Source organism: Heterostelium album (genome assembly GCF_000004825.1).
Source record: "Heterostelium album PN500 unplaced genomic scaffold PPL_scaffold8, whole genome shotgun sequence".
In the NCBI taxonomy this organism is placed as follows: Eukaryota; Evosea; class Eumycetozoa; order Acytosteliales; family Acytosteliaceae; genus Heterostelium; species Heterostelium album.
The window spans coordinates 1,669,460-1,693,483 of record NW_008805070.1 but is presented as its reverse complement, the minus strand read 5'-3'; the positions used below and the strand labels follow the sequence as shown (position 1 = coordinate 1,693,483).

The 24,024-nt window shown below is 30.9% G+C and overlaps 9 protein-coding genes and 1 non-coding gene across 10 annotated transcripts; 4 read left to right on the top strand and 6 right to left on the bottom strand.

Annotated features, from left to right (window-relative positions):
- Positions 1–91: 91 nt before the first annotated feature.
- On the top strand, positions 92–3,348 carry PPL_08303 (uncharacterized protein; the record flags this gene model as incomplete). Its single annotated transcript, XM_020579123.1, has 6 exons — positions 92–202; positions 283–1,581; positions 1,766–1,887; positions 1,996–2,084; positions 2,956–3,006; positions 3,194–3,348. 6 exons carry the CDS (start codon positions 92–94, stop codon positions 3,346–3,348), a joined length of 1,827 nt encoding a protein of 608 aa, XP_020430962.1.
- A 374-nt stretch (positions 3,349–3,722) lies between these two features.
- Positions 3,723–9,220, bottom strand: PPL_08301 (kelch repeat-containing protein; the record flags this gene model as incomplete). The annotated part of the gene is made up of 7 exons (XM_020579122.1): positions 3,723–3,820; positions 4,415–4,502; positions 4,886–5,174; positions 5,206–5,267; positions 5,662–5,745; positions 6,722–7,149; positions 7,237–9,220. 7 exons carry the CDS (start codon positions 9,218–9,220, stop codon positions 3,723–3,725), a joined length of 3,033 nt encoding a protein of 1,010 aa, XP_020430961.1.
- PPL_08302 lies at positions 3,919–3,992 on the bottom strand. The gene has a single exon. It is a non-coding gene; the product is annotated as a tRNA-Val (tRNA).
- A 344-nt stretch (positions 9,221–9,564) lies between the features above and the next one.
- Positions 9,565–11,359, top strand: PPL_08300 (kelch repeat-containing protein; the record flags this gene model as incomplete). The annotated part of the gene is made up of 2 exons (XM_020579121.1): positions 9,565–11,049; positions 11,276–11,359. 2 exons carry the CDS (start codon positions 9,565–9,567, stop codon positions 11,357–11,359), a joined length of 1,569 nt encoding a protein of 522 aa, XP_020430960.1.
- Positions 11,360–11,491: 132 nt separating this feature from the next.
- Positions 11,492–12,553, bottom strand: PPL_08299 (uncharacterized protein; the record flags this gene model as incomplete). Its single annotated transcript, XM_020579120.1, has 3 exons — positions 11,492–11,835; positions 12,026–12,200; positions 12,410–12,553. 3 exons carry the CDS (start codon positions 12,551–12,553, stop codon positions 11,492–11,494), a joined length of 663 nt encoding a protein of 220 aa, XP_020430959.1.
- Positions 12,554–12,648: 95 nt separating this feature from the next.
- On the top strand, positions 12,649–15,666 carry PPL_08298 (uncharacterized protein; the record flags this gene model as incomplete). Its single annotated transcript, XM_020579119.1, has 3 exons — positions 12,649–12,702; positions 12,870–12,953; positions 13,261–15,666. The coding sequence occupies 3 exons, from the start codon at positions 12,649–12,651 to the stop codon at positions 15,664–15,666; spliced, it is 2,544 nt and encodes an 847-aa protein (XP_020430958.1).
- Positions 15,667–16,246: 580 nt separating this feature from the next.
- On the bottom strand, positions 16,247–17,992 carry PPL_08297 (uncharacterized protein; the record flags this gene model as incomplete). Its single annotated transcript, XM_020579118.1, has 3 exons — positions 16,247–16,729; positions 16,786–16,980; positions 17,060–17,992. 3 exons carry the CDS (start codon positions 17,990–17,992, stop codon positions 16,247–16,249), a joined length of 1,611 nt encoding a protein of 536 aa, XP_020430957.1.
- Positions 17,993–19,370: 1,378 nt separating this feature from the next.
- Positions 19,371–21,056, bottom strand: PPL_08296 (uncharacterized protein; the record flags this gene model as incomplete). The annotated part of the gene is made up of 1 exon (XM_020579117.1): positions 19,371–21,056. One exon carries the CDS (start codon positions 21,054–21,056, stop codon positions 19,371–19,373), a length of 1,686 nt encoding a protein of 561 aa, XP_020430956.1.
- Positions 21,057–21,198: 142 nt separating this feature from the next.
- fam96B (DUF59 family protein) lies at positions 21,199–22,328 on the bottom strand (the record flags this gene model as incomplete). The annotated part of the gene is made up of 3 exons (XM_020579116.1): positions 21,199–21,237; positions 21,778–21,848; positions 21,926–22,328. The coding sequence occupies 3 exons, from the start codon at positions 22,326–22,328 to the stop codon at positions 21,199–21,201; spliced, it is 513 nt and encodes a 170-aa protein (XP_020430955.1).
- A 324-nt stretch (positions 22,329–22,652) lies between these two features.
- On the top strand, positions 22,653–23,611 carry spsA (spermidine synthase; the record flags this gene model as incomplete). Its single annotated transcript, XM_020579115.1, has 2 exons — positions 22,653–22,763; positions 22,868–23,611. The coding sequence occupies 2 exons, from the start codon at positions 22,653–22,655 to the stop codon at positions 23,609–23,611; spliced, it is 855 nt and encodes a 284-aa protein (XP_020430954.1).
- Between the last annotated feature and the right edge of the window lie 413 nt (positions 23,612–24,024).

The window sequence follows — 24,024 nt, the reverse complement described above, 5'->3', positions numbered from 1 at the left end:
AAAATGTGTGACTTTCTTCATTGTCAAAAAGTTCAACAAATTTTTTTACTTTTTTATAGTTAGTTTGTTTGCATAAATATTTTAGTAATAAATGGACGGTTGTTCGAAACATAATAGAGAATTCGAATTCATTTGCTTTGATTGCAATGTTTTGTTATGTTCTGAATGTGTACCACGACATAGACATCATCTATTCGATCATGTCAATGGAATTAAATCAGAACTTATCAATAGCAAGAACAGAATCAATAACAAAAACATTAATAACAACAATAATAATAGCAACCTGCCATCATTTCTGATATTCAGTTAACGATTAAAACAACGTTCGATTCACTAAAGTCAGCAGTCATAGAATATCAACAAAATCGACAAACAGAAGATGAGATATCAAATAGATTCAAAGAGTTGCATGAATTCCTTGTTTTAGAAGAACACAAACTAAAGAAACCGATCATCGACAACAAAGAACAATTGGAACAACAAATCGAAAGTCAAACAACAATCATGAGATCATTGAATTTAATGAATCATCAATTAAACAAGATTATTTCTGATAGTTTTCAACCGAATCCACAATCAAAAGCAACAACAACATCATATTCTTCTTCCATATCATCTTTGGATACAACCGATAGTTATCAAACATCAACAATAATAACATCAATATCAAAATGCTTAAATCATGATGAATTCATTCAAAACAATAATACATTGTTTAATTTGAATTATGATCATCGTTACTCCAACACAAAGAATGATGACCATATATTGTTAAATCTTTTACTTGAACACAACAATACATTGCGATCGTACAATCACTTCAATGTAAAACACAATCAACTACAACAATACAGACTGAACACCAATTATGAACAACTTAATCAAATTAAGAATCAACTTCAGTCTACATTCAAACTTGTATCACAACCAAAGAAGCAGTCAAACAAAAAACCATATATTTTATCAACAGCCAATAGTAAAATATCAGTTATCGATATAACCGATCAAAATAATATTCGTTTCACACAACAAGACATTACCACTATCTATACCAATTTTAATTATTACTCTTGTGTTATTGTTGGTAACCATTTCTATAATTTCGGAGGTGGAATGAAAGTCAAAACATATTTTAGATATTCAATCGACAACCAAACATTTGAAGAAATCGAAATGAAAGGTATTAAGGAATGTGGTTTTGTGTCGGTTTGCTATGATGATAAAAATCATATCTATTTGATGGATGGTTTCAACAGACCTAAACTACTGATCTACAGATTCAACATCATCAATTCAACATTTGAAGAATATTCAACTGCCAAAATATCAAGTTCAACATATCATCATTTTACATTCCATTTCAACAACTGCATTTACAGCTATATACCATTTGATCAGAAGATTCTTAAATTCGATATAAAAATCAAGGCAACATTTGAAATATCAATTAAACTACCCCGTTCCCGAGAAAGAGCAGCATGTACCGATGGCAGAGGCAATATGTTTGTTTTATCAGATACCGGATTTCATCAGATAAATATCGAAACCAATGAAATTAAACAATTAGATAGATCGACAGTAAAGATGGAGATAAGTAACCACAATCTAGTTTACCATCAAACCAATGATCAAAAGATATATATCTACTCAATCCAAGGAAAGAATCAAAATTTTAGATATTCATTTGAACATGATAAATGGGAATCAATAATGAAAAATGACCAAGCCAATAGAATATATTGTGGAAATAATCTATTTCAAGTATAACCTTACACTCATTTATCATTTATTTAATAAACTCAACTCGAAAATATTGGTTGTAATTCGTATTAAATCTTTATATTTGCTATTTGTTGATTCAACAAATTGTCTCAAATTATTAAAGTAAGCATTTATCAAGGTGCTAGCAGTGGTACGACCAATTGATTGTTACAACTTTATTTTTTTTTTATTTTTTTTTTTTCCAAAAAAGATTTGTTGACTCATGATCAGTCAACAAATTGCAGGTATTTATATTAAACTTCTACAGCAAAAATCTGAGAAACAGGACAGAGGTATCAATAGTATCAGACAGATAGAAAGTAAGAAATATATTCTTAGATAGATCTTTGTAATGATTAATATTTAAAAAACAAATTGAATCATTTATCATTTAAAAAAAAATAAAAAAAATAAAAGATAAAATTAATTTGTGCAATATTTCTGAAGTAATAAAATATTTTTTATTATAGTACTTTTAACTAATTTTAATATATTCGACAACTTTACAAGAAATCTCACTTGTCATCAATATTCGAAAACACAAACTACGTTTTTACTTAAAATGAATACTTAACTAAATTTGAAATACAAACAACCAGTCAGGACCTGAATGCTTTTAAAATTATTGGGTATTCATGAGATAAATATATATACTAGATGCAATTCATTCTAAACTCAATAGAGCTCTTAAATATTGTTAATAGAGGTGATATGAAATGACTCCTGGTTACTATCAAAAACCCTATGAATCTCTATGAAAAAATTTGAATCAAATAGTCATCAACTAGGTATATCTTAATCCTATTTATTGATTTTTAAGAAAATAAATTTAAATCTATAAAACAAAAAGTATTTTATTCCTTCAGAAATATTGAATAAATAATTTTTGTTATTTTTTTTTATTTTTTTTTTAAAAAGTTAAAAGTCTCAATTTTTTTATAAATACTAATCATTTTTCAAAGATCTATACTCCCATATATTTGTTCCTTTCTAAAACAAATAAATGAATATATGTCTGATAATTTGATAGCTCTGTTTCTCAGATTTTTGCTGTAGTTCGTGTTTAATATTATTAATACATTCTCATACAGGCCGTGAGAAATAGTCAATAAAATATTATTATTATTATTACTATTTTTATAGCTATAAGTTGAGAGTAGTGTTAGGATAGAATAGATTTTTTTTTTTAAGAAGTAAAAATTGATTTATTAAGTTTTATATTGGGATGGTGTAAACCATCAAGTTTTTCTTTTTTTTTTTTTTTTTTTTACAGTTTTTACTTTTTCATAATTCTGCAAATTGATTGCTATTTTGATTATTATTATAATTATTTTAGTTATTGTTATTTAATAGATTATTAAGTTGATGAGAATACAGATGATTGAATTGGTAAATTGAAATTGAAGAAATGAAGAAGAGGAAATAATAGTTGGCTTTACACACTCTCTAAGCTCACCTACAATAGGCACGTCGATAGATTTACCGATGAGGAAGTCAAGAAACTCGATAACATACTGTCTTGGTACCTGTGGTCGTCCAACTCAAATCCGTTCATCGATTCCAAGAAGTATAAAAACACAATGAAAAAGACCATAGCTGTACAACCTGGTTACATGGTGGCATCTCGCATTTGGGACATCCAACTTCGTAATGATGCCCAACACGTGTGGATATTCAACAGATTCCTACTGTCATCCTCTGATCCTTCCAAAGTTTGTTATTATGCCAGTTGGCTATCTCAAATCCAATGCAGATCTATCACCTCGCCATATCTCAATCTATGCTACACTCTGTGGCACCAATTGGCAGTTCATCTCAAACATCTTGACAACAAGATCAGATCTGCTAAACCAATTCTGATTGATGGTCTACCACCCAATCTAAAGCAAATCTACGACCACCTATTGATCATCAAACATGGCATCCCATCACTAACTGATGGCCAGTTCCAACTATCTCTACCACCAACCAAATTCGACTACACATCTTACGACAGTATCTTCACCTATATATCGCTTATCAAACACCAGCGTGGACGAAACACTGTCTTCCGGTTCTTATTATTATTAATGTTATAGTAATTAATAAGTTGAGTAGAAACAAAAAAATTTCTTCTGTATGCGCGCATTATGGTAGTTTTGATTTAAAAATTTGTATCAAGAATGGGAATCGAACCCATGACCCAAACCGTGTTAAGGTTTTGTGATAACCAACTACACCATCCTGACTATTGATGAAATTGTCGTTCATTTTCACGTTTTGTTTGCCACCTCTTCAAATGCAAAATACTCAACACCTACAAACCTATCATAAAACGGATCTTACACAAATTTACAGGGGAAACTCTCGACTGGGAGTTGGACATCCTCAAGATGATAAGCAAAAACGAGCTACACCAAAACGTAATTGCTATCGTACTACACCAGGTCTGGATCCTTCACTGCAAACTCGCACACAACTCCCCCATCACACCCACCACCTTCTATCACGCAACAACCAACAACATTAACAGACTAGCTAAACTAGAATACCACAAACTAATCAGAAAATCAAAACAAGACTTTGGTCGAAACAACTCAAACATTCAAGCATATCAATCAAAATGGCTGAAGAAGCTAGACGACTTCAAACTCATCTGGCACCACCAAACCTGGAACTTTCCAACGCCATCCCATCTCATCTGCAAATAAACAAATAAAAATAAAATCCATTTGAGTATTCTTCAAGATATGAGAATACTTTAAAAAAAAAAAAAAAAAAATTTTGTTTGTAATTTCAATATTATTTTTCCATTTTTGAAAACACAATCAACTGGGACAAAAGACTTAATTCCTAATTCTGCAAAGACACTCTTTCAAAATAAACCAATCACATTAATTTGAAATGGATTGATTCCTAGTATATCCCAAAGATGTTTAATATAGGAAGATCTGATTTTAAAAACTATTGAGAAAGAAATTTCATATCTTGAAGAATACTCAAATGGATTTTATTCTTATTCGTTTATAGTGAGGTGGGATGGCGTTGGGAAGTTCCAGGTTTCGTGGTTCCAGATGAGTTTGAAGTCGTCTAGCTTCTTTGTTGTGGTAGTTGATGATGATGATGATGTTGATGGTGTTACTGCTGATGCTGTTGTTGGTAGTGGTGGTGAAGGTGTTGACTCTTCCTCTTGTTCCTCGATCATAGTCTCTGGTGTGGAGTGTGGCGACAACAATATTATAGGCAACTCTAACGGTGATCCACCATCGCTATCCTCCTTCTCTGCACTGTTCAACTGTCTAAAGTTAAAGATAGTCTCCAATATCTTATCGATAATCAACTCCTTGCTTCCAACCTTGTTAATCTTCAAACCTTCGGCCACAGCACGAACCACCGGTGCCTTTACATTCTTCAAAAACGACTCTGTTCCTCTCATTATTATTTCATCTTTTATCTTATTACTTATAGTATTGTTGTTGCTGTTGCTGTTGTTGTTGTTGAGGTTGCTGCTGGTTCAGTATGATCTAATTTTAAAGATTGACAATATTGTAACTTCATTGAATCGTCAGAGTTGTCGAGTAACCAGTTAATTCCTCTACATTTGATGTGCGACGATAGGAGTTGGTAGAAAGAGAGACGGTGTTCGTCGGCGGCAGCAGGATCGGCGCGCAGGAATGCATGGTTGACGAGCACCTCTGGCGAGCCGAGTAGCGAGAGTAACGCCGGGTAGATACTGGGTTGCAGACATCCGGTAAAGTCATCGATACCAGTGAAACCGATACACTCATTGACGACGTGTAGTAACTTTAACTTTGGTACTTTCTCTATGGTCTCGTCAATCGTTAGATGGTACATCTGACTGACCGACTTTATTCAATTGACTATCGTTTCTTTCGGTACCTGCGAGAACAACCTAACAATCTCTGAATCCTTCAATATAAACAGCACACCACTACCACCGTGAAGCGATGGTGTATTGCCAATTGAACTAGAGGAATTTATCTATTGATTAGATACTGTCAGAGAAGTCGTATTCAGTACTGGTGTTGAATTAACTGTTGTTTGTTGTTTATTTTGATTTTTAATATATTATTGTTATTATTACTATCATCATTACTATTATATTATCTATACTATTTATATTGTTATCATCTTTATTATTATTATTACTATCTAGAATTTGATGTATCTTTCATTTTAACATATTAAATGAGTAATGTTTGTTACATTTAAATTATTAAAAATGATATTTTATTTTTTTTGAAAATTGGATTAAATGGTAACAAGAGTTTAGATGAAATTTGTTGTATATTATCAGTTGGAATGGATGTAGTAGAGAAGTTACTGTCCGAGATAGCAGAGCCAGATCAATATACTGTTATTTGGAAATAAATAATACTTTGATGTAAAAGATATTTATAATTGATTGATTATTAAATATTTATTTATTCATAATTCGATTTTCTTCTAGGGTTGCTGTTATTTTATTATTTTTTTTTGCGAAGATAAAATCCAGTAATTATTGATCCTCTTAAATCTCTTTGCCAACGATGATTTGGCTTATCAATAGAAGTATTTGAATTTACTAATGTTTCAAAACCATCAAAAAGGATAGTACACATTTTTAAAAGATTAAGAATTTTGAGATCTAAAAAAAAGGGGTATATTCAGTTTTTAAAACAAATTTACCTTTATTTAATATAGAATGATATTTCTAATATATTTACTTTTCCATATGGATTAATAAACTTTTCTTTTATTTTATTGCGTAAAAAATGTTGTAGTTAAATATAATTTTTTTATTTATTGGAATTGAAATTGAGGTAGATGCACACCAAACTCTATTAAAATCATCATTTTCAAAGAATGTTTCAGATCGGTTGTCTTCGATCGAATATTTGAAATTCCCGTGCTCAGCACCAGAAAGCGAATAGATATAACTAGAAGTTGATGATTCTCGGTGATATGTCAAATAAACATGACTATCTTTGGCTGGAATAGTATTGAGAGTGAATGTTTGTTTCTTTTTAACATTGTATTTGATGAATCGTTTGTTTACTCGATCGTGTATGAAGAAATTTCCATTGTTGTCATGACATGCTGAGTATGTTGAAATGTGGATTTTATGCCTTGTTATCTTTCTACTTGTTAAATCGAATTGAATTATCATGCTACTATTGTGAGGTACTGAATACAAAGAACCATTAAAGATCATTGATGCTGCATGTGGACCATGTAATTGTTTTCTTTGCAATGTTTTCTCCAAAGTGTCTTGTGAATAAATATCATTTTCGGAGAATTCAAGATATCTTGCAAATTGCATTGTCTTGATGTTGAATCGGTCAATTCTATTGTTTGTTTTAGCACCATTAACAAAATAGATATGATCTTGACCATCATAACAAACTGATATAAAATAATCGACCTCGATTCCAGTCATTTGACCGCAATGTTCAACTGATTTCGATCGAATTGAGAATTTCATCCATTTACTTGGATTGCTCAAACCACCAAATACATATATGTATTCACCAATTGATACAATCGATGAATCCGTATTATTAAAATCATAATCCAATTCTAATTGTTCGATTGTATTTTTGTTTGATAAGTTGATTAGTGTTGCTCCTTTTGATTGATGTGTTGTGAAAATATATGATGATAACGATGGTTCTATGGGAGATCCAATCTTTTCAAGTTTGATTGATTGTTTGATCATTGATCTCCATTGATTGAAATCTGGTTCTTTGAGTAATAGATTATATGATTTATAATAATCAATATATTGTGAAGATTTGATGTGTGTGTAGAATCTTTGAATGTAGTCCAATAATATTGAATCTGAATTGCTTTGTTCCAATAGATTTAGATGATCATAGGGATTGTAATAATTATTGTATTTATCCTGATAGAATAAAGTTTGAATATTCTCGTCTATGAATGATTTTAATGATGAACATGACGATATTGATTTCATTATTGTTGTTGGAGAATATTGTTCTGTTGTATCTCCAACCAGCAAGATAGATTCATTACTATACTTATCATTACTATTATATATACTATCAATATTTTTATTTTTAAATTTATAAATATTATTATCTTTTTTATTATTTAATAAATTATTATATATATTTATAATATTAACAATAAATTTCAAATGATTTATATTTTTATCTATTTGATTTATGATTGTATCTTGGTCAGCGATGATTATTTTCTTTAGTCTGTGCTCTTCTATTACCAAACGTTGATGTAGTAGTTCAAAGTGTTGTTTTATCTCATTCTCTGCTGCTATTAATGATTGATATTCTGATGTCGATGATTTTAACGTTTCCCATAGAGATGAAATCGATTGTGATACTGTTGTGGTAGGAGATATTGAAAGGACACTTTTGTCTAATCTTTCAATAAAAATGGGATTATTGAATAAATAATATAATGACGCTTTAATTTCATCGATATGTTCACAATGATCGGAATGACCTGGTTTGTTTATAATATGATTAGACTTACAAAATGAACACATTAACTTATTGCATAGATGGCATATAAAATCAAAGGGTTCATCATGTTTTGAACACTTGAATGTAAAAATGGATTGTGATGATTTACTTTTTGAGATTGGTAGTTCTATTGGATTGGGACTGGGTAGTTTGATTGTGAAGTTATATGATTGCATTGGTGGTTCTGAGTTGATAATATTGTTATCATTTTTAGTATTATTATTATTGTTACGAATGTGCGAATAGAATTGATCATTGTATTTACTAACAATATCCGAAAGTGTTTGTGATGATGATGATGATGATGATAAATTGTTTTCCTGTAATACTTCTTTGATATCATTGTTCAACAAAATCTGATCGTTTTCTTTTTCATTGATAAATGAATTCATTTCTGATGAGCTGGCAATTTGTTCTAATAATGTTGCTGTTGGTGTACTATTAAATAAAGTTGAATTGCCTATCATTTGACTTTTAAATATTCTACCCATCATATTGGTCGTAATGTTTAATTCTTTTAATTCATTCAAACTTTCATTGATATGCTTCTCTATCATCTCTCTATCCTTATCGATCAATTGCTTAAATTTGTTTTCCTCAGTAGCTAGATACTCTTGTAACTCTTTGAAATTCTGTAACATCCTATTCTCTCTATCCAACAGCTCCTTGAATTTGGTTGTCGATGATTTGATCGCTTTCCAAGTTGATTCTCTCTTTGATTGTATGAATGAAGAATAACTGTTGTAATCACTTTCGACCTTTGGTATACCAGATGCTTGGTTATCAAGATCATAGATACTCTGTTTGATTTCCGGTGCTACTGATTCGATGGGTTGAACGTTATTTGTATGAGTTGGTTGCTCAGCCCCATGAGCGAAAATACATATTGGACACATAAACTTCATACATAACAAACATATGTATTTATGAGTTTTATTATGCTCATTACATCTTTTTTCTCTAATATCCATTTTTATATTATTTTCAAAAAACAAAAAGATAACTAAGATATTTAGGAAAAAATAATTATTTAAAATGTGGTGAGAAAATAAATTTTATTTTTTGGAAAGATGAAAAAAATATTTGGAAAGCCCAACGTTACATCAAAAAAATTCTGAACTATTTTTTTTTAATAAAATGATTTATTATTTTTTTTGAAAAAATATCTTAGCAAAATGATTCCTATGATTTTGCACAAAAACAAAGTTTAATATTAATATTATCATATTTAATTTAATTTTTTTTTATTAGAATGACTCAGTGCCAATGTCAAGTAAAGAAATGCAAAGTCATATGTTTTAAATGCAATAAGTTAATGTGCACAAAATGCGCATTTTCCCACATTCATCCAGACCTTTTATTTAAAAATCACATACAAAATATCAACCATTATTTAGATAAACCCAAGGAACACCCAAAAGCAACCCTCTTGATCAAGACTCTAATAGATTCATTATGGAGCTTAATTACAGAATCAACCCAAAGATATCACACTTTAACAACGACCGAGAGAAATATAACAACGCATTTCCGGTCTATATATGATAAAATTATGCTGCAAGAGAAAAGACTAAAAAGGCAAATACAACAGGAGCAAGAGAGAATAAGCAAATACATCAATAATAAAATCAATGAATTAAAAGAGTTAGTAAAGATAAGAGGAGTTTATAAGCTATTAAATCCAACTTCAACAAAGAGTAGTAGTAGAAGTGACAACGAAGATGGACAATCAGATTTAACAGGCATAGACGATCCAATAGAAACACTAACGAAATCAATTTCGGAATGCCAGAATCTGGAAAATTTTATCGAAAATAATATCAAAACATTGTTCCAAATAGATCAAAATCATATCGACCGACTGCTGGTGCAACACAAGAAAGAAGATCGTCCCAATCCATCCAATATTGATGAACTTCTCGAACAACACAAAAATGATTCATCTTCATTATTATTGGATGTTATTCTCAAGTACAGCGAGCAGTTCAAACCAGCAGATTCCCTAAACAATGACAACAACTACAACGATCAGTTTGTTTATAGAGACTTTCAGTTATTGCTCGAACAACCTAATTTCGATATATTCAATTCAGCAATACAACAATCAATTCAAGTATTATTAACAACATTCCCACAGAGCAACACCGATATCACCAGAAAATATATATTCGCCACTCACCAAAATGAAGGAGCAACCCTTATCGACACATCAAACAACAATTCTATCGAAGAATTTAAATTTGATCACTGCTTTAAGCAAACCTATTCATCAATAATTACAATCGATGAATATATCTATGTATTTGGGGGCTATAGTCATCAAACCCAATGGTACAGGATTTCAATCAAAGATAAAACCATTGCCTTTGGTAACATGGAAGATATCGATCCCGGTTGCGCTATATCAGTTTGTTATGATGGTGAAGATCATATCTATTTGGTTAATGGTTTTAGAACAAATAGAATCGATCGATTCAACATCAAGACAATGCAATGTCAAAAATACCATCAACTACCAGATCAATATCACGGTCAACAAGTATCTTCGATGATCTTCAAAGGTAAACTATACTCAATACCATTCGATAAAGCAAGTATTATTGAATTTAATTTCGCCAACCGAAATATTGTTAGTCACTCCATTGGTATAAAACCTTTCACAGCCTGTCACGATAACAATGGAAATTTTTACATACACTCACGAGATCTAGAATTACGAGTTCCAAATAAATTCATCAAATACAATGTTGAGACCAATGAAACAAACAATCTAAATCCAATACCGGCAAGGGATGGAATGGTATTTTTATTGTTTCGGCGAGAGTCAGAAACATCAAGTTTTATCTATTCATTTGGTGGTACTCGACCTAATGATAATTTCATATATTCAATTGAAGACGATCAATCTGAACAATTCTTTAAAGTTGATACATATCGTCGGGTATGGTGCGGATCTGCATCAATCGATTTAATAAATAAAATTAAATAATAAAAATAGATAAAGAGTATCATTTATTTGTAATCAGAACCTCATTCACTCTTTCAAAGTTAATAATATAACATTACCAAAAACCATTGAAATCAATTTACAACTTTCAGCTTTCAATTAAAAAAGTTTTTATGCTAATACTTTTGTATTATTTAAACCATAATCTTTTATTTTAATGAGTTTAAAAAAATGTTGTAACAATAATTTATTGTGTCACATATCTATTAAAATGTAATGGATATCTTCCCACAAGTTATTGTATATTAAGCAAAGTTAGTACTTTGTTTCTGTGATTGATATAGAGATAGATTGTTGTTGTTGACTTTTCTTGTTTAGTTGATTTTTTGCTTGATTTCTTTGTAGTTGTTTGCTCGAACTGCAGCTTTGGAACCTCGTGATCTCCTGAGAATCTACGAAGACTCTTCTTATATGCCTTGGTCGGTGTAATTACTTTCTTTCTAATAATAGGCGATTTCTCCTCATCATCTTGGACATTGATTTGCTCCTTGTCGCTGTTCTCGCTCACGTCACTAGTTTCAACTTTAACGACTGCATCATAATCGTTTGCTTCATTGTCGTCGTCGTTGTTGTCGTCGTCTTCGTTGTTAACATATGAGTTCAATCCTACTTTGGTGGGTTTATCTTATCTCGGCTTCTTTTAACAATGTTGTTATCATATGGTACTGATATTTCGATGATTTTGATTGATTTCTTGGTTCGGTTCTTAACGATTAGATCTGGTTTGTTGGTTTTGGTCAGTGCATTATCGAATTCTGGCTTCATGTACATTGGGATCTCAATGGTGTCAGACTGGTAGACTGCTCCTGGCTTGTAAGATATTCAGCATATCTTTGAGTATCACCTTCACTACCATGTTGTGTCTTGGTATTATACATAGTAGTTTCATCGCGTGGCATGAGGATACAATGTGCTCTATGGACTCTCTTGCGGCATGACACTTTCTACATTTTGGATAGGTTACGGCATTTCCCATGACTCCTTATGCTGAAAGGGTGTTCATGTTCTCTGTCAGTGCAAGCCATAGGTGGTGGTCAACATGTCGCGGTATGAATCTCCATTGGGCTATCCAGTTTCTTGCCATGTTTTCTCTGTGTTTGATCCAGAATTTGGTTCTAGCTGTTGGTTCGATTGGGTGTTGTTCTCTATATACATTTTTTAGGTGAGCTGAAATGGTGTTTGTGATTGTAGGGCTGCCATCGTGATTGTATAGCATTGTTTCTCCATCCTTGTCTATTTGCCATTTACCATCTTTACTGATTATGAGTTTGTAGTCAAATGATTCCATGTGTCTCATTGCGCTGGTGTATAGTGGGTTCTTCGTATCAAATGCATAGTTCATAAGGTCTTGGTTTCTCCTTACCGAGTGTAGTTTATCCTGTTAAATCTTACATGTGTGATTGGTCGGTTGGCTTCGTCCTCTTTGTCACCTCCCTTGTGGATCCGGTATATTTTGGTTCACAGAACCATTAGGGAACTCCATGATATCCAAGTATAGGTACTCATTGAAGGCTTCAGCTAGGTCCTCATGGTATCTCTTAATACTCTTAATCCAGTAGTTGCAAATTCCATCTGGGCCTGGAGCTGACTAGTTCTTCTTGTTTTTAATGTAGTTGGATATGTCAGCTCCTTCGATTTCAAAATTGATAGCAATTCAAGAACATCAAATCTATCTTTCACTTTCTGTATCCATTCAAGTATAGTTGGTTGCTTCCGTAGATGGTGGGTTCCAGAGTTGGCTCCAGAACTCAAATGCTCTCGTTGTTGCAAAATGCTGACAAAAGCTATGCAAAATTATTTCTTTTTTTTGTGTGAAACTACACAATTTAAACTTCGAAGTTCAAATGTCAAAAGAGATGAAAAGTAAAATTTTTAGACTTAAACTATTCAACTGGTTGGATTAATTAAATTTATTTATGTTTATTTTTTTTTATTATTTTATTTCTTTAGTAAATGGAAAAAGAATTATTTAATAAAGTTTTAATTAAAAATAATGTTTTAAAGGTTCAGATATTTAATTTTGTATATCAAATCAATAGAATACACACAGACGATTCATGTCTTCAAAGAGAATGTGATTTTCATGAGCGTAAATCACTCTATCATATGATATTGTATGGTAGAACAGATCTATTCTTCAAGTATGCAGAGTATCAAGTTGTACCAGAATCAATCGCCAATGATAAACCGTCATCGATGGTGTCAAACAAGCAAAAGAATAAGAAAAAGGAAAATGTTAGTCTGATCGATATGTTACCAGAATCCGATTCAATTCTTTTGAAAGCAGCATTTAGGTGTTGTAATCTCAAAGTAGTAGAGTACCTACTCAGTAGAAGACCAGATCTATCTATCTCCGAAGGTGCACATGAACCAACTCAGTTACAAGTAGCCAAGAGTGGAAATCTACAGTTATTGCGACTGTACGCCCAGAATTCGCTAAGAGCATTGACCAGTAGCGTAGCAAAACCATCATCGACGATATTGTCCAACAATATTCTAGGTTATTTCAAGATTGCTATTTCCATTGGAATCGAAAATGGTGATCTGCCATTGCTCAGGATAATAGTCGACGAATGTAGAGCAGCTCTGGTGAATGTCGATAATTATATGATGGGTAAAATCAAGTATTTACATCGAATCGATCTAAGAGAGTTGAGTAAAGATGAAACACTCACCCACCAGACTTTGGATTTCTGTTTAGAGAATGATATCCTTGGTAGTCAGTGTTGGAGATTAATAATTAGCGGTGCGATATCCGGTGGAAATTGGAGTGTACTTCGTTTTATAGTCGATAGGAAACTTCAACACTACTTAATGGAGGAGATCGATTTTGTGCGGATGCCTACCAACCATATTTCTAGACACGGTATGGAGATGGTGGAATTTATCATTGCCAACTGGCCAGATCTACAATTCAATATGGATTCAATGATGGATGCAATCAAAGCCGATCGACTCGATATCTTTAAGGTGATGTACCAACATTCCGGATCATTGATAAGTGTACCGCAATCGCTAAACTACGCTTTGCGTACCGGTAGTAAATCGATCATCGATTACATCCTAACAGAGTTGTCCAGTCATATCAGATCACCACTGCCAATACAACAAGTTCATCCAAGTCTACTATCGAAAGAGTTTTTTAAAGATCCAATTGTACAGAAATATTTTATATTCTCAGGTTCACATATGTTAAAGGATATCATTGAATTTGACCATAGCAGAGAGTTGGTCAATTACATTCTATCGTTGGAGATGTCGACGGATAATAGGCCATTTATGACAAATCTTTCAATCGATTGGAACCAAGGAATGATGAAAGCATTCGAACAATTAGACCTGGAATTAGTCAAAACCATATTGGAAATCAAGCCGGATGTCAAGTATACTTACCCTCTGGTTGATCCATCTACTGTCGATAGTTCCAAGTATTTAATGATCATCGAAGTGCTGGCATCGTCTGGTGTAACAATCAATTTCGATCATCTACCATTAATCCTACTCAAAGCCAAACAATATCCATATATTATGGCGATTCTAAAGGTACTGGATAACAACAATCACAACTATTACTCTAAGTTCAATAGTAATTTAACTGATTCTGCTATTGTCCAAGGTCTTTCCATTGAGTTTATCGACTATCTCCTTGGACTGCCCATACCCAATATCAATAGTAAAGATTCACTGTCATACGCCATCAAAAGAAGAGATCTTCCACTGATTAAACTTCTACATCAGAGTCACCAGGTCCCATTCAGAAGTAGAGAATTCCAATCTTTTTTGGAGTTAAAACAAGATGATTTAATAGATAGACTGATCATCGATTATTGTGAACCGAAATTACTTGAATCGATGTCGATATCGTGGATTTCAGTGGCATTATTAACTTCATTGGAAATGAAACGATTGGACTATGTTAAGAAATTAAGAGATTATATCGACTGGGTACCCAATCCCTTCCAAAATCTTTATATGGATATTGGTAAAAATCATAGATTGGTCATCTACAAAAATCCAGAGATACTCGATATCCTTGTAGATATAATCATAGAATTTGTGAATATAGACACTCTACTTAGAAATATACTGTCGGATGATACCTCCAATTTCGACTGTTTTATGTTTGTTTACAATGCATCAATAGAAAAGCTACAGCGGCTTCCATGTATTTTCGGTTTTGAGGATGGTGAAGAAGATGAATTCGATGACGATGAACAAGAATCAGTACACATCCCAACATGCGAAAATACTCATCCAAATTCGGCACTTGTCAAAAACAACAAGTACAAAGAAATAAGAGAACTCATCAAAAGAAAACATATAAGAATAGGATCTCCTTTCCTAAATTTAATTAGTGAAACAGCAATCCAACATGGATACTTAAATATATTAGATATAAAAATGTATTAGAAATAGTATTTTAACAATATTAATTTTTATTTAATAACAGTATTCAAATATGTTTTGTATTTTACATTGAAATGACTGATGCAGATCCACAAAGTGTTCTATTTTTATGATGGATCAAAAATAATTGATATTTTATTCTTTTTTTTTTTTATGTTTTACACAAATATATCTAAAAGTGTATTTTCGCATAATAAAAAGATATCTATGTCAAATTCATGTAATACATTTGATATTCCTTATAGTTTGGACACATTTGAATTCGATATCATTATATAGATAGACTTATTATCTATCTTGAACAACAATATATGTGATAAATTACCCATTTTTAAAAAAGATAGATAACCAAAAAGAGTAAGTTAAAAACAAATTATTTAGATCTAACATCGAGCTTTTTTGGGTGGCACAAAATGAAATTACACTTTTCCAAGTATAAATAAAAAGCTTTAAAAAATGTTGTTTAAAAACTATTTTTAATAAAATTTGAAGGTTAAAAGAATTATTTATTTATTTGTTGTTGACTTATTAAAAAGTCATCTTATTAGTACAGTACATTCTCTAAAAAATTAAGAATTATATATTATGAAGTGATTGAGGCGGATCCACATCGAACTCTATCTGTCTTATCCCCAACCATGAATGGTTCGGATTGATTTGATTCGATAGAATATCTAAAGTTACCGTATGTTGCACCACCAAATGAATAGATATAGCTAGATGTCGGAGATGCTTGGTGATATAAAAGATAAACAACTCCATGCTTTCCAGGAATAGGATTGAGGTTGGTTATCTGACTTCTCTCGATATTATACTTGATGAATCGATTATCTTTGGAATGAATGTAGAGGTTACCATTGTTATCATGGCATGCTGAGAATGGTTTCATTCCTATTTTGTGTATTGTAATATTCTTCTTTACTAAATTGAATTCAAAGACATCCTTCTCCATTGGAACTGAATAGAGTGATCCTTTATAGATCATCGAGCATACTTGTTTCCATAGCCTTCTGATAACGGATAGTATTTCTCTAACTGCTTTGTCTTGATGTTGAATCGATCTATTCTATTGGATTTCTCACCGTTGATCAAATAGATATGGTCTTTACCGTCGTGACACACCGATATATAGACATCGCCATCGATACCTTTCATCTCACCGGATTGCTCTATCGATTTCGATTTCATAGAGAATTGGTACCAATTATCCTTATTCAGATAGCCACCGAATATATAGATATTCTCTCCTATCGAGGTGATTGATGCATTGGTGAAATCAAAGGTATGTGAAATATTCACTTCTTCGATCTCATCGTTCTTCGATGTATTGATCAGTGTAACACCATTCCAGTGTGTGGCAAAGATATATTGGTCACTACTGCTGCTCGTTACTGACTACCGGTGCTACTTTAATGGAACTATCGATGATCGATTGTAGTTGTTCGAAATCAGGTTGTCTAGCAGTTATTTTATATTCTTTAGTTTGTATATTAAATAGATCATTATTGTTATCTTTATAATTATTATTAATATCAGTGTTGTTGTTGTTGAATTGATTATTATATTTATGAATAATATCTAATAATAATGAATCTTCATCATTATTATGTTGTTCTAATAATTTATCGATATTGAAATGAACATTATTTTTATGTTGATTGAATAATGTTTGATTATTGTTATCTATGAATGATTGTAATGTTGAGCTCGATGTTATCGATTGTAATATAGTTGTTGTTGAATACTGCTCTGCTGTATCTGTAACTATTGATTTGTTAATCTCTACATCTTCATTACTATCATCATCATTATTACTATTATTATCTTGTTTATTATTATCTAACTTATTATTAATATTTATAATATTAACTAAATGTTTTAAATGTTCTATACTATTATCTATTTGATTAATGATTGTATCTTTTTGGTTGATAATATCTTTCTTTAATTTATGTTCTTCTATTACTAGATATTGATGTAATTGTTCAAAGTGTTGTGATATATCAGTCTCTGTCTTTTGTAGATCACCGAATTGCTTGCTTGATAATCTGAGTGATCTCCAAATCGATAATATCTTTCTTTTTATGAATGTATTATTATTGTCACTCTTATTATCATTTTCTTTAATGTCTATATTAAGATGATCTATAATGTCATCATCAGTGTCGAAAATAGAGCTTAAAGATTGTCTGATATCATCTATATGATCGTACTGGTCGGTATGATCATGATGATTCTTACTATGATTGATTGTGCACTTTGAACACATTAACTTATAACATTTATAACATAGAAATTCATGTGATCTATTATGCTCTGAACATTTCATTGTCAGCTTTTATAACTATTTTATCTTTTACTAATTGTGATAATTGGAAATTGAAAAGTAGAAGTTCAGTTTAAAAAAAAAAAAAAATAAATTGTTTTTATTTTGATCAAAGAAATGATTGATACAATAAGGTTTTATTTAATTAATACTTTAAAAGATAAGCTAAGAGTATTAGGTATTATTTTTGAAATAGAGAAATTCCACAACCCACTCTGTTGGCTTGGTCATTTTCCAATATTGATTCCCATTTATTTAGTTCGAATGAATATCTAAAATTCAGATCCTTTCCTTGGAATGAGTAAATATATCGTTTGATTGAGGTAAATCATATTATGATTGTATATTTTCACATTCGTGGGTGGTGTAGATTTATCCAAGTTTGTAATTTCATTGATTTCGATATTTATCTGTTGAAATCCATATATATATATAAATTAGAACAAACAAATTACCTTTGCCATCGGTACGTGCGGCTCTATGTATGGGACTAGGAATTTCTATTGGTAATTGAACTGGCAATTTGGTTTTTTTGTGATTATATCGAATTTGATAATCTTATTAACTTCTGGTATAAAGATGTAAAGGCAGTCTGTGTTGTGGTGTACATTCAGAACACATCAAAACTTTGCAATCATAACAAATCAATTTTAATGATAATATTCAACTGTAAAAAAAATTTACTAAACAACTTTCATCTGTTATCTAAAAAACCTTACATCCTTTCGTAAAAAGTGTTTTATTTGATTTGAGAACCAGATATTATGAAAGATCTATGAAATCACAGGTCTTGGGTATCAAATTACAGATAAAACTGAGGAGGTTGGTGGAATGATAGGATTAACATTGTAGAAATGAGCTATGGATTAAGGAACTGTAGCTACAATAGACCCAACAACTCCGACAAGATCAAGAGATTCCGGTTTTACCTTGAATATATCTTCGCAAATTGAGAAGAAAAAATGTTTTGTTGATTGCCTTTCATAGTAATACTAGATGTTGTGTTTGTAGATTCCAGATTCAGAAAAGTGGCTATTTTTTAGTTCAGCATAGTTATGTCCATATTTTACTAGTGTCTTTTTATAAAACAAGTTCATATGAGAGATGGGATCCAAGTTGCGATAGAGGAATTGCATTAATATTAAAAGTAGTGGTAATCATTAAATCTTTATCGATATAAAATTTAAAGTAAAAATCGAATGAAGATTAATGAAATGAGTATAGTGTTGCGAAAAGTTTAAATATTAATTAAATTTTTATTATATTATTTATAATGGATCAATACTATTATTTTAAAACAAAATTCTACTGTTTTAAGATCTGATAAAGTGTAAGTCGAATATTATTTTTGAAATGATTTATTCTCTTGGAAATTTAAAGGTTATATATGAAACAGAGTATTTGCACAATGTATTCTATTCGATTGGTCATTTTGTAATATTGATTCCCATTTATTGTGTTCGAATGAATATCTAAAATTTTTATCCTTCCCTTGGAGTGAGTAGATGTATCTCTTTTGATCATTTGATTGATGATAAATCAAATTATGGCAGTTCATTTTCATATTCGCAATAACTGCTGTAGATCTATCCAAGTTTGTAATTTCATTGGTTTCAATATTGATCTGTTGAAATCTGGTATCAGATAGAAAAAACAAATAACCTTTGCCATCGGTACATGCCGCTCGTTGTTGTAAATATTGCGATTCGATAGGTAAGTCGAATTCCACTGTTTTTTTGGTTTTTATATCGAATTTAACAATCTTTTTAGCATCTGGTATAAAGCTATAAATACAGTTGTTGAAGTGGAAAGTTAAATGATGGTAGTATTGACTTGATATATTGGCAGTGGAATATTCTTCAAATGTTGAGCTGTTGATGTTGAATCTGTAGATATGTAGTATTGGTTTGTTGAAACCATCCATCAAATAGATATGATCTTTACCATCATAGCAAACCGACACAGCACAGCACCCTTCAATACCTTTCATTTTAATTTCATCAAATGTTTGGTTGTCGATTGAATATCTGAAATATTTTAGGACTCTGCCCATGCCTGTACTTCCAAATTTATAGAAATGGTTACCAACAATAGTACAACAATAATAATACAAAGTGCTATTGAAAGTTGGGATGTCTTGTTGTGTGAAATGAATATTATTATGATCGGTTATATCGATTACCGATATTTTACCTGTGGTATCTGTTGATAAAATATATGATTGTTTTTTTGGTTGTTGTTGTTGTTGCTGTTGTGATACAAGTTTGAATGTTGATTGCAGTTGGCTTTTTATTTGATTAAGTTGTTGATCATTGGTAATCAGTTGGTATTGTTGTGGTTGGTTGTGTTTTATATTGTTGTGATTGTTTGATTTCAATGTATTGTTGTGTTCAAGTATAACATTTAACAATGAATGGTCATCAATTTTATTGATTGAGTATCGATTATCATTCAAATTGAACAATGTATTATTGTTTTGAATGAATTCGTTGTGGCTTGAAGATTGTGATATTGATGTCATTATTGTTGATATTTGATAACAATCGGTTGTATCTGCTGATAATGATGATGTCGTTGTTTTTGTTGATTGATCTTGTTGAATATTATCAGTATCATCAGAAATCAGATTATTTAATTGATGATTCATTAAATTCAATGATTTCATGATTGTTGTTTGACTTTTGATTTGTTGTTCCAAATGTTCTTTGTTGTCGATGATCGGTTTCTTTAGTTTGTGTTCTTCTAAAACAAGGAATTCATGCAAATCTTTGAATCTATTTGATATCTCATCTTCTGTTTGTTGTAATTGTTGATATTCTTTGACTGCTGACCTTAGTGAATCGAATGTTGTTTTTATATTTGATTGAATATCGAGTAATGATGGTATATTGCTGCTATTATTACTATTATTATTATTATTATTACTACTGTTAATCTCTGATTTAATTCCATCGATATGATAGAATAAATGAAGTCTATGTTGTGGTGTACATGCTGAACACATCAAAACATTGCAATCACAGCAAATCAATTCGTATGTTCTTTTATGATTTGAACAAATGTTCATTTTTATTTGTTTACTCTTTGAATGGTGAAAGATAAAATAATAAAAATCTAAAAAAAAGAATATAACTTTTTTTTGATCAAAAACCAAACTTTATTTTTTTAAAGTGATTTTTAAACAAGGGTTTTGTTTAAGTGTTTTTATTTTAACATTTAAACATACGAGTAATTACATTGTGCATACTCTATTTCAAAAATAATCTTCAGCAAAAACAATCAACTCTAAGCATATCTTTAAAACAATCCAACTATTTTTTGATCTAAGAACAAAGAATTAATAAAAAAAAATCAATGAATAGTTAACAGTTTACAAACAAAAATGCATTTTGATTGACAAACCCTTTCATATCTTTGAATATTTGCAAATATATTTAATTTTTTAGAAAAGGCGAACACATCTATATATTCGGTGGTTATTACAATGCCAACAAATGGTGTAAACTATCGGCTAAATCAAAGTCTATCGAGCACATCGGCGAGGTAGTGGTGATTGATATTGATTATTTTATATCGGTGTGTTACGATGGCGCCGACTACATCTACTTGGTAAACATTCCACGAATAGAATAGATCGATTTAATATTAAATAAATAAATCTTATTCATTCAAATAAATAAATGAACTTTACTAAATTTGAGGTTAGTGTTTTCTTTTCCTTTTCTTATGTAATATATATGATCTTATTCTAAATTTTATTCGATTGGTAATTTTATACATTCGTTTACAACATTTAAAATTGATGAACTTGAATCTAAAGCTGCAGAAACTCTTTCTTTATCATTTAGTTGTTTATTTACTATAAATATTGTTTTACTCGGTTAATATGTATTTATATTTTAAAAAATTGATATCGATATCGATATCGATAATTACCAGATTGTTCAGATGAATGACTTCCCGGAGTAACTTTTACATCTACTTTGAAACGTTGTGGTAAACTTCTAGAGAGTTTCTCTTTGATGGAAAGTCCGATGATGTTTGCCATTGAACAGTGTGGTACGGTCGGTGTGAAATATAATCGAATGATATTGTTGCTGATGTCGATCTTTATGTTCTCGTGTCTCACTACATTCAATTGCTCCAATGTCAGCGGGTGTTCTGGATCGTTTATATCTCTAACCAAATCAAAGATCTCATAGACATCGAAATCATCGGGTGTCTCTTCATCCTCTGTGAATCTCTCATTATACAAACTACTATTGTTCTCTGATTCATCTTTACTATAAACAACGGGATTTGGATTAATAAATCCTTCATCTTTTTGTTGTTGTGACATTGTTATTATTATTATTATTATATTATATTATTCTATAACTTTGATTCTTCTTTTAATTAATTAATTAATTAAAACAACAACACAAACATACACAGAAAATCACTTTAACTTTTTTTTTTTTTTTTTTTTTTATTGTTCGATTTTGGTGTGAACAAAAAAAGTATTTAATTTTTAATTTATTTATTATTTTTATTTTTCGTTTTCAAACACTTTAAATTTCTCCTTTTCAGAATCTGAAAATGATTGACATTCATGTGATTTAATTATTCTTTTTTTTTGTTTTATTTTTTTTATAAAATCAAAATTATTTATAAATAGATAGATATGGATCAAATTAGAAACGGATGGTTTAGTGAAATCAGTGAATTCTGGCCAGGTAATTCATTCTCTCTTCAAGTAGAGGAAGTCTTACACCATGAGAAATCAGAATATCAAGTATGCAAATGACAATCAATCATGATTGATTTAGTAAAATAATCTATTTTATTAATCATTATTATTAATAATAATATTATCTATCTATCTATCTACAATATTAGGATATTTTAGTTTTTAAATCAAAGACATTTGGTAATGTTTTAGTTTTGGATGGTGTTATTCAAGCAACAGAGAGAGACGAATTCGCATATCAAGAGATGATTACACACGTACCAATGTTTGGACATCCAAATCCAAAGAAGGTTTTGGTTGTCGGTGGTGGAGACGGTGGTGTTTTGCGTGAGGTCGTCAAGCACGACTGCGTTGAATCCGTTACATTGTGTGAGATTGACAAGGGTGTCATCGAAGCATCACGTCGTTTCCTCCCAAAGATGGCAGTGGGATTCGATCATCCCAAGGTGAACCTGTTCATTGGCGACGGTTTGGAGTTCATGCGTAAACACAAAGGTGAATTCGATGTGATCATCACCGATTCCTCCGACCCGATCGGTCCAGCTCAAGGATTGTTCGAACGTGCCTACTACGAGTTGTTGAACGAAGCGTTGGCACCAGGCGGTATCGTCTGTTCACAGGCCGAGTCACTCTGGCTGCACTTGGCAACCGTTAAAGGTTTGACCACTTTTTGCAAAGAGATTTTCCCACATGTCGAGTATGCATACACCTCGATTCCATCGTACCCAGGTGGTTCGATCGGTCTGCTCATCTGTGGTACCAAGAACAGCTCTAAAACACCAGTTCGTCCAATCACCCCTGAAATCATCGAAAAGATGCAATACTACAACGAAGCAGTACATAAAGCATCATTTGTATTACCACAATTCGCCGTTAAAGAATTGAACATCTGAGAAGAAGATAATGAATAACAAATAAATAAAACAAAACAAAACACCCCTTTTTTTCTATTTATATTTGCTTTCCTTCTTTTTTTTATTATAAACACAAAAATACAATTACATACAAGACACCCTAAGTTGTCATTTAAATTACTTTGTAGGAGTTTCAAGATATCACATATTTCTAAACAAAAATAGCTATTACATTTTGTGTGGAGTATTATCTGTTTGGAATTTCATTATTAATCAGATATATTTAAAATGTTATAACAAAGAAAGATTAATAATGATAAAATGCTAAAGTATTTAAATAATTTGATTTATTATTTATTCGTTATCATAATTATTCTTTCCATAAATGTTTGGAAGTTTAAATATTGTTTTATTGTTGTTGTTTTTCGAAATATTACGCTTTTGTTTGATTT